Below are 10677 nucleotides of genomic sequence, written 5' to 3' on the forward strand. Positions count from 1 at the left end.
AACAGAAGTATGCCATGATACAAAAGGAGTATCTAGCTATTAAGTGGGCAGCTGAGGCCTTCCGCTACTACCTCCTAGGGGCCTGTTTATTTTGTCACTGACCGTGCCCCTTTAACATGGCTTAATGCTACATGGGAGGATAACCCCCAGTTGACAAAGTGGTACCTGTCCCTGCCACTTTTGGGGTTTTTTTAATACACAATTGCCCTGGGTCTGTACATGCAAATTCAGACTTTTTCTCCTGAGAAGCAAGGAGAGGGAATTAAAAAAAATTGGAAGAGCGTATCCTAGGTTCCACTCTTGAAAGACGGAATGTGTAACAAGGCGCATGGCTCAGGGGCTGGAGTCCAGCTGCAGGGGGTTTGAGGGAATAGTCTACCTGCCTATAGCCTTTTGGCAGCTGACAGGGATGACTGGCTGGCCCTAAGAGAAGTTAAAAGCTCCCAAGTAGCGTAAAAGGGAGAGAAAGAGAGGAGGCTGGTATACTGAGGGAGAAGTACAGAGCCTGGGTTGCCTCTCTCTCTCTCAATCTGAGAAAAGACCAGAGGTTGACTTTTGTTTGTTATTGGCATGTTTGCTTATGTTGCTGCTTGTTTTGTTTGCTGTAGGGACAAGATTTCCATATGTAAAATAAATGTACTGGCAACTGGAACTATGAGCTGATGGGCCTTTATGGGGAGGCTGGCTCATGGGTCAGGCTAAAGGAGGGACAATCCACTACAATGTGGTTCAGATGAAAAAAGGCATTCCCTAAATCTGTATGATTTCAACAAAATTAGTGCTTCATCTACCCAAGGAGTTTTTTGGTCCCAGCCCCCCCCCCGGGATTCTCTGCCATTCCCAGTGCCAGCCACCTTATCCACCTTTTCTCTGTCCTCTTTAGGACACTGTCTTGGATTCAAAATGGATACATTGGGTTTAAAGTGGATTTCCCTCGCATACTTTTAATTGATTTTATTTAAAATTTAGTATATAATAGATGGGACTGCCCAGTAGTCTCTGAATTTTTTAATTGGTGTTAACTTCTGAACTTGCTTACATAAATAAGACATACTGAACTATTAATGGAATCCTTAGAAATAATCCACTTATTAAAACCATTTTAGAAGCATAAATGATGAGCGATTAAAAGAATTACTTGTTTAAATATTTAAGTCAAAACTACCTCTTCAGAGATGAAATACCAGAGCGTATATCAGCTTCTGAATTAATATTTGTCAAGCAATTCTCTGATTAGTTTTATTGTCAGTTCTGAAAATGGCAAAAAGGTGGCACTAGATATTCGAGTTAACAGTTGTTAAGCCCAAAAAAGCCATAGCTCAATAACACTATTTATGTCCTATGACTAACACATGCATTATTGGCTATATTACCCAACCAATTTTTAAGATATCCAATTAAAAATAAATTTTATGGTAATAAGTTAGAAGTCTACAAATAAGCTGTTTGCATCTTTGTATAAAAGTGCTGACCAAACATGAGAAAGATTGGTAAGTCATTTGTAACAATGCACAATAAGCCATTAGTAAACAAATACAACATTATATATTATAATGCCTCACTTAACTGAATAAAATCTTCCTACCTGTACTACTTGGTGAGCATTAGTATCATTGAGTACTAGTTCAGTAATTGCAGCACAACAAGCTAGAATAAAAAAAAATCAGAAATATTCAGGGCTAGATTCACATAAATACTTATGTGGTTAAAAATGCAGACAGGTAAATTGATAACCTAGTAGAAACCACAAAAGTGCCTAAGCAGGTTAGGTGCCTAATTCCAACTGACTTGCCTGAGGGCTGTTATAGGAAGCTGCTGTAATTAATTCACCAGTGATATGGCTCACTTAGCCTCTCATGGCAAGGCCTTTTAGAGCAATAATAAATTTAGAAGATTTCTAATAGAACATCTCCAGCCCAACCATTTTATGAGTGACCTAACATACTAAAACTTTGATTTAGAGTAAACAGGTAATAACTAAATAAAAATAACCTTGAGCTAAAAAAACAAACTTTAGAACAGTAACAGTAGATGAGCTATTGTTAGAGCTGAAGGGAGATGTATCTATTCTACATATATATATATACAGATATCACACACGCACACAAAAAACTGAAAACCTACCCCTCTAAAGTTATATTGATCAATATATATACCCCTCTATATATTTTAGAGGGGTAAGCCTTCAGGTTTTGTTTTTTGGGGGTTTTTTACATACAGCTCCTGAGGATCAATCAATATAAAGCTCTTACCTACCAGGGCCATGCGAAGCTTTGGTCTCCGATTCAATTCAGCAGAGATTTGGCCCGATTCAGCGGCTGAATCTCCAAATCTGAACTGAATTAAGAGACTCTTTAATCTCTCCGAATGGAATCGGAACCCTCTGAATTGATTCAGAAAGATTCAGGGATTCAGATATAGACACAGCTTTAAATGCTTTTTCTACATACCTCTAGGTACCAGATGGCTCATGAATGCTGAGATGGTGGGGTGCACGGAGTGTCCCACAGGAGCACAGGGGCCTCTGCAGCGCACTTGGCAGCAGACCTAGAAGTGGACCAGAAGCACTTCCGGTTCACTTCCGGGTTTGACAGGGAGCACGTGGGGGGGTCCCCAGTGTCCCTCCAGCTAAGCAACTGGTGCCTCCTGGGTCTGGTGCCTCCTGGGATCCACTTCCAGGTTCACCGCCGAGCACACAGGGGGCCCTCCGCACTCCTTTGGGATGCTCCATTCGCCCCACCATCACGGCATTCACAAGCCGCACTTGGTACCTTGACGTATATAGAAAAAATATTTAAAGCTGTGTCTATGGCTGAATTGCTGATTCTCTGAATCATCCTCAAATCTTCAGATTCGCAAGAGAATCAAGTCTAATAAAAATTGCACTGAAAATATTTCTGAATTGGTATTTTTAATGTATGCAAAAATGCTGTAAATACAAAAGCTAGGACAGTAGGGGTGCAAATATAAGTCAACCTTGGGTACAAGTTAAGTGTGATTCTTATGGTTCTTTCGGAGACGTAATGGATTTATAATTAGAACAGCAGAATGCATACCTGCTTGAAGGGAGAAAGTATTTTCTTGTATTTCTTGAGGACTCAGATCTTCTGATAAATGAAGCTGTTGGATTCTCCCTGCTGCATTTGCACTAGATAAACTTCCAATGGAAGAACGGTCAGAAACTAGATTTCTATCTCTGGAAAAAAAATGAAAATATAATGGGCAAAAAGATTTAATAATTACCTTTATTGACTGTCTCTGAAATTTGCCTATACTTGTATTTCTGTTTCTATTCTGACTAGATAGATAGATACTCCACAAAAACTATACCAAAGCAGTTACACATTTTATTAAAAGAATATATATGATTCATAAACCATAAAGTGCATTTCCATCATTTCAGGTAAGTATTTCAGTAGTGTTGCAGATTTAAACAAGGGTGCAATTACATGTTATACTTAAACCATACTAAATGCATGGGATGTTAAGCAGTGTTAACATTAGAATGTTCTTCCTGTAGGCAGCCTCACATTAAGGCGTAACACCATTTGTTACTTGCATAACTCTGACTTGCCACTACAGAGCTTGTGGATCAGGGGTGTGACTAGGAGCTCTATCCTGGATCTTGTGGGGAGGGAGACTGTGAACATTTCATCCTGCAATGCTGAAGGACTCATTTCATCTCTGTGGAGCAGACCTACCATGAGTTAGATAGGATGGCCCACAGTTAACCCTTGCCTGAAGTAGCATACATTTGAGATGCTCAGAGGGTACTTAGCACAAATTAGCAAACTTTAATGTGCAGACACTTGTGTTTTAAGTGCCCTTAATATGGTCTAAATTTAACGTGTAATTTCACCCCAAGATATTGAGAGATACAGCATACACTGTAATCTAAAGCAAGAAGAGATTTGGGGTGCCCAAATACAGATATTTTAAAAGGTGTCTGAATTCCAGTGAGTAGACTACTCAGATTTTTTAGGAAAATAAGGCCCCTCTTAAATTGGCTTAAATTAAGCACCTAAAAATTCTGTACCCCTCATCACTAGACTAAAAGTTTAAGACACCGTAAAAAACACAAATAATGTCCCTTCCTACCTGTCTAATCAACATAGGAACTCTCTGGACATTTAACTACAGATATTTTATATATTTTTAGTAAAATGGACAAAACATATTAGTTAAAAAGTATGGCATATATCTAAACAAAAAAATCACTTCTTAATCACCAAGACTTGAACTAATTTCTCTCAATTTCTTTTACTTCCTACAGAATGTTAGGTATACCAATACCTGCAAGAGCAGAAGAAGACTATTTTATTAAATGATAAATGGCTGTCACAGAGCAACAAGTTCAAAGGGGTGGAAACCCCTTTTCTGGGGCAAGGACCACAGTGAGAAAACCCTCCGGCCTCGAGGAAACAAGCCCAAAAACCCCAGAATGAAAAAAAGCTTACTGACCACAGGAATGATGGCAGAGAACTGGTAGCCAGGAGAGAAACTGCCCACGCACTCCATCAGCAGCTTATTTGTGTGGCTGGAGCCAGTGCGGGGCAGTGACATCAGCCGGCAGAACCATGCAGGAGATTTAAAAGCTGGCTGCCGGGGAGAGGGAGAAGAGCACCATCTGTGAAGCAGCTGGGAGCTCCCAGCTGGTACGGCTAGCAATGGTTCTGAGCAGGGACCCAGAAGGGAGTCCTGAAGGGGAGCTTACATGTCAAAGGATCAGTGCCCAGCGTTGGATGTGGAGGGGATGCCGAGGGAATAGCCAGTGATGCACACGCAGGACGTGCAAGTCAGGAGGGGAGAACACTACCTCCCCATCCCTTTTCAGTTTGTTTAGATTCAGCTATAAATTGTTGTTGCCCTCAGGCCAGAACATAGACCCATGGGGTAGGTACGGGACTGAGAGAGTAGAGGCCCTTGGGAAGTAACACACGCAGCCCTAGTTGGCTAGGCTGGAAGGGACATAACTACAGAGAGGGAGAGTGAGCCTCTCGGTCCAGTAAGGATCTGACAAGTCAAGTTTGACCGAAGCAGCTCATGTCTAGTAAGCCAGTCCGCAACCAGAACCAGCGGGCAGGACGAGATTACATTGTGAGACCAGAGTGGGGTGACGTCATAAAGGCCAATGCCAGGGAGATTCGGGAACATCTACCCCATGGTCAAGTCCATCTGGTTGGCGTATGGAAGGGGTGTAGGGGAGGTGGAGCCCCAAGACCATCCGCTGATGGCACCTCCAAGCAAAGCCCAACTAGAAGGAAACCTCCCACACTAGAAGACCAAGACATGGTGGGAGAGTATCAGGAGCTTCCTTGGGACGTGACATATAGCTGGAACAGGTGCCCCAGGCAGGTCCCAACTGAGGTAGGACCACCTGATCCTGAGAAGCTTGGAAGCTCCTACTCAAGGCTAGATAGGCACAATGGCCAAATGGCTATGTAATCATATTCGATTATGATATGAAGTCATTGGTAATTGTTACTGGTCCTAAAAACTGAAGACCTACCCCTCCAAAATATGAAGGAGTTGCTTGATTCCTCCCCAAATCCTGATTTCCACACAAATCTCAGGGTCTTCACAAACCTGTACCAAAATCCAAACTACACTCCACAGAAGCTTGAGGTGATCTGAATGTAGCAAACTGAGCAGGATGGGAACTCCTTCATACATTTTCACTTGCTCTTTGAGTTGTGACTCTGCACAGAGGAGACGTAGTAATTCAGCAGTCAACCTGAAAACATATCAGCAAGAAATTATAAACCGCCATCATTCATTTGCGCTCACCACATAATTGTTATTGCAGTCACTATTACACTGTAGTAACTAGGAGCTACTGTATATACAAAGGTGTCCAAGCAACCTATAATAAACCCCTCTGAAGCTGGTAGGCCTAGCAGCTGAAGTCCCTTTCAGGCTAAATGAGGGAACAGTTAAATGATTATAACAGGTGAAATAGAGACAACTGCCCAAACACAGACCAGCATGGTAAGGTTGAGCAGAAGTTATGCCATATGGGCAGAGGGGTTTCCTGTGGACTCAGTAGGAAATTGTTTGCATAAGACTGCATTTGAGAGAAGCAGAAAAAAACACCAGAAAGGCAGGAGCAAAACAACTAAGGACACAGCAGAGGAAATACAGGAATAAAGCCCTGAGAGAAAGCTGAGAAAGAGAGAGAACAAAAACAAACAAAATCTTACAGGTATAGTGATGCCTGTAAAAGATCCTTGTAATAGGGCTGTGTGAAGCTTCGGGTACTGATTCAATTTGGAGGAGATTCAGCCTGATTCAGTGGTCAAATCTCCAAATCCGAATCGAATCAGGAAACCAATTAAAAGGTCCAAATTGATTTGAAGCTCTCTGAATCGATTTGGGAAAGATTCAGACAGCTTCAGTGATTTGGGCATCCCCTGCTTGCTGCAGCAGGGAGCTGGACCTGGATTCCATGCTGGTAAATAGAGAGTGGAGGACGGGGGCTGGAGGAGAGGGGAGGGGACCATGGGGGGCCCCTGCCAGGTCCCATCCCCTGCCTGCTCCCCCAGATCCCCTGAGCACTCCCTGCCTGCTGTCCCAGCACCCCTCATGGCTGCCTCACCTAGCCTCAGCTCCCGGCCCTTTAAAAAAAAAAATAAATAAATAAAGGCTGGACTCACCGGCTACTGCAGCAGCCTCAGTGCTTCTGGGGGCTCGTGGCAGAGCCCCCCACGCAGCGCAGGGCAGTGGGGAGCACCAGGGATTGCCCCACCACCTGGCAGCATCCGGTGAGCGTGGGGCTCTTTTTTTTTTTTTTTAAAAGAGCCGGGAGCTGGGAGAGTGGGCAGGGCAGCCATTGAGAGTGGGTGGGGGATGGCGCAGATTCGACTGCAGCCAAAGCTCCAAATCAGATTCAGCTGAATAGATTTGGGACAGTGATCTGAGTCACCGAATCAAATCACTGTTCCCTGAATCAGATGAATCTGAAGCGAAGACTAGCCGCTTCGCACAGACCTACCTTGCAACTGTGAGCAAATATACATGGTCATATCAAACACTGGATTCCATCCATATTTTCTCCTCTTAATTAGAGAGGACAGTTTAGATCATAGTTAGGCTTACTGCTTGGTTCAGAAGGAGTTAAATGCTGTTGCTGTAAGTTATGTACTATTAGGTAATTGACGATATAATTAAAGTAATTACATTAACTTAAGTACAGATTTACATTATATAAATTTATAAAGATAAAAAGTCTGTGCCACTCTCCTGTATGTGTACTATCAGGTGCAGTACAAACACAATCAGAGGCCCTTTGAGTTCAATACAATTGGAGTCCCAGCCCTACAATAAGAAACTCAATGTTTGGTTTTCTTTTCTCACCTAGACTATATGCTCAATCCAGAAAAGCTGCAGGGTAAAATATTTCAGAAAAAGAATGCATCCAGAAATAGTATGCAAGGATGGGAAAGAAAGAATATTGCCTATTAAAAATCGGAGCACAGAGGAACTTTGAATTCCCCAAAATGACTGGAAAAAGGTGTACATCCCAACTTCCTTGAAAGCTCCACGTATGTTACTATAGGGCACTTAGCCTGGAGCAGTTCATGCTCCAGAGCATTTGTCACTAGACAAGATGCAGCAAAAAAGGGCATTAAATTGGCCATGTCCTTTAGCTTAACTTTTAGCAGCAGCAGCCCTTTGAATTATTATCACTCTGGCTCCATAGACAGTAATTTTTCAGATTAACTCTTACAGAGTACCATCATTTTTCTTAACCCCTTCTTTGCTGTTAGTGGATTGGATGGACTTCATAATATTTATAGGTGGTGGCAGAATAAGGAGTCAGAAGTTTAGATCCTTTCCGATCATTTTTTAATTCTGTGTTTACCATATTGGTCAGAAATACCACGAGACAAGATTCTCATAAGAATCCATCATTTTCTGCTAACATATTTGGCCTGTAGTCACTAAACAAAATGCTTTTGTATTAAACCTTTTGACCAGACCATTTTTAATCTGCTAAAAGATTTGATTTTATCTTTCTAATGCTTCATTTTCTTGTCCTTAACCGTAAGTGAAACAAGCAATAAAACCTGTTTTAAAATGTATAATACTGCATGTTAATTGGAATGCAGTCCTGTTTGAAGGCATTTTTTCCCCTGGGTGGTTTATTACAATGTACGCGGTAGCCACTTTCCCTTCAGTTTATTTCAGGCCTACTCAGCATGTTCAATTAAGCTGACATGACTTTGAAAAGAGTTAGGTTGCCTTTGGGCTCCCCTGCCCCAAGGCCTATAAGAATCTGAACTAACCTCTGGTATAAATTGAAACAGTTTTACCGTATAACAGCCCTCCAGACAAAAATCAGAGTTCAGCACGTACTCTCCAGCAGCATACTCATAACCCCACTTTGAGTGGTGAGATAGTAGCAAGGAAACCACAGCTGTCCCTTTAGGGCAGCATTTTGCAGCCATGTGCATGGCATGGTAGGCTGTCAATGGGAAGGAAGACAAGTAGTAGATAACTACTAGAGAACATTTTGTAACATCGATACTGGATTTAAAATACTGTAGTTCTCAAAACTTAACTGAACTCTTTTAAAACAGCATGTGAATCAAACTAAATATGTGCAATATTTCTGTAAATCAAAATACATTTTAAAGCAAAAAGGTACTTAACACAATTAATCTATAAACTAATGCTTACCTTTTAGAAAGCAAGTCATATTCATGTAATATCACCAACAAGTTTTCAACAATGGTGAGCTCACTTATCTTCTCCCTACATTCTGGACTACAAATGGAAAATTCTTAGATATTTATATAAATGAAAATGATATGAGATAAATTTATTTTTTCTTAACCTCCTCCCCTTATACCCCCCCCACCATTGCTTTGGCCAGTTACACTTTCAGTAATATGTCACATTGTATATGAAAGTTAAAAAATACATGTATACACGTTTGTCAGTATTGACATTTCAACAATTAATTACTTCTTAATTTCTATAGCATGAATTTCATAAAACTAACATGGTGAATGGGGAAAGGTTAAAGATTGAAATGTGCTCACAAAAATACTTTTAAAAAAACTAAAAAGTGAGGGTCTTTAGCTGAAAACTGAGTAGTTTATATTTTGCCAATGTTTGTTTATATATTTTATTTTCTGAGATTATATTTGGACAGAGAAATAAAATTAATATATGGAGTTTAGCTAAGCAATGGAACTCACAGTTTGCAAGTGAATAATTCAATTTACAGCACAGCACAATCAGCTAAGTTTTTACCATTCAGGCCCACATTTTTAAAAGAAATTAAATAAATGGAATTTAAGCACCAAAATCCCTTAAAGAATTGGTCCTAAATGTTTGTCATCACCTATGCCACAGCACAAGAAAGCACCACCACCAAGAGCAACGCTTAAATATATTCAATGCTTAAAATTCAATACCTACTCAACCACTTTCCTGAAACAAAGTGCCTTCTTTAGAATAAGTACAATATTTATTCATCATATATAACATTTATAATTTTATTATAAACATATAATTATATCTCTTCACATATAATTAAGGTTTTTGATGCTGATACATTGAAAAGAGCACTAAAAGGATAGAGAGCTTAAATTACCCCATAGAAAGAAAAGAAAATAGTATTAAAGAAATGGAGTTAGCTAAAAGTCAACTAAATATGCTGACAAAAATAAAAGCCCTTTTGGAAAGCTACTAAAGAAAAATCAGAGATTTAAAAAAAAAGCAGAGATTATACATTTGGCTCTCTGTTCACTCGTAGGGATTTAGTAGAAGTATTTTCCTGTCTACATGCAGGTAGACAGAGAAGCTGGTCACATCTACACATGCATTAAGGCACTTTTTCTAATGCACATTAAATTTAAGACCTCCAATGTGCACTAAAGAAATGCACATTAGGCTGCCTTAATGTGCAGTAATGAATGCACACAGTTTTTACATGACCCTTTAATGTACAGTAAAATAGCCTGCTGTGCATTAAAGCACAAGTGTAGACACGCCCACTGTGTGTTACTTTGAGGCAGGAAAAAATGGTATTTGCAGAAGTGATTTATACAAAGGCAACTGAAAAGGAATAATCATTTACTATCAGGTTAAACATATATAAGCAAAAGAATGTTATCTGATGTATGGAAGACCAAACTACATATGTATTATGATTCTAGTTAATAATGATTTTAAGAAATAAAGCTAAAATGAAATCAAAAAAAATTTTCAAACAGCCTCCATTTTGATAGACAGGGGATTATGAAGAAGCCTCTCTAAGGAAATCCCTATTTTATTTCAATTTACTGGATCAACTCTGTCCTCTGTTTTACTTTATTTGAAGTGTAAACTTTTTCTCCAAGGTTGGAAGTCCATAACAAAATAACACAGAACAAGTTATTTTTGTTCAATACAATTATTAGAATTGGAGATTGAAAATGCTGTATTTTCTCTTTTTTCTATTTATCCATACTAGAAATGCAACAATATGATGTTAGTGAAGAACAACCATTATACTGAAGTATTATTTTAACATACAGAAAACAGATAAATACAGAACTGAATTTGTTATGCTACAGGCAGATTTTTATTTTATGATATGCACATATTTAGTAAAATAGTGAAAACTAAGAATATATTATCAGAGAAGAACAAAAGCAGAAAGGGACTTCAAATCTGTTTTGGGAAAGA

General features: G+C 39.7%; 1 protein-coding gene across 1 annotated transcript in view; it reads right to left on the bottom strand.

Annotated features, from left to right (window-relative positions):
• Positions 1-10677, bottom strand: part of NEK10 (NIMA related kinase 10) — a 189868-nt gene that overhangs the window by 148982 nt on the left and 30209 nt on the right. Inside the window, exons 11-14 of the mRNA XM_006022187.2 lie at positions 8680-8766; positions 5510-5734; positions 3057-3196; positions 1586-1647 (exon numbers count right to left, since the gene is read on the bottom strand). Of these exons, the coding sequence (XP_006022249.1) occupies positions 1586-1647; positions 3057-3196; positions 5510-5734; positions 8680-8766 (514 nt within the window). The remainder of the gene's footprint in view (positions 1-1585; positions 1648-3056; positions 3197-5509; positions 5735-8679; positions 8767-10677) is intronic.

This window comes from Alligator sinensis, unplaced genomic scaffold (assembly GCF_000455745.1).
Source record: "Alligator sinensis unplaced genomic scaffold, ASM45574v1 scaffold181_1, whole genome shotgun sequence".
In the NCBI taxonomy this organism is placed as follows: domain Eukaryota; kingdom Metazoa; phylum Chordata; order Crocodylia; family Alligatoridae; genus Alligator; species Alligator sinensis.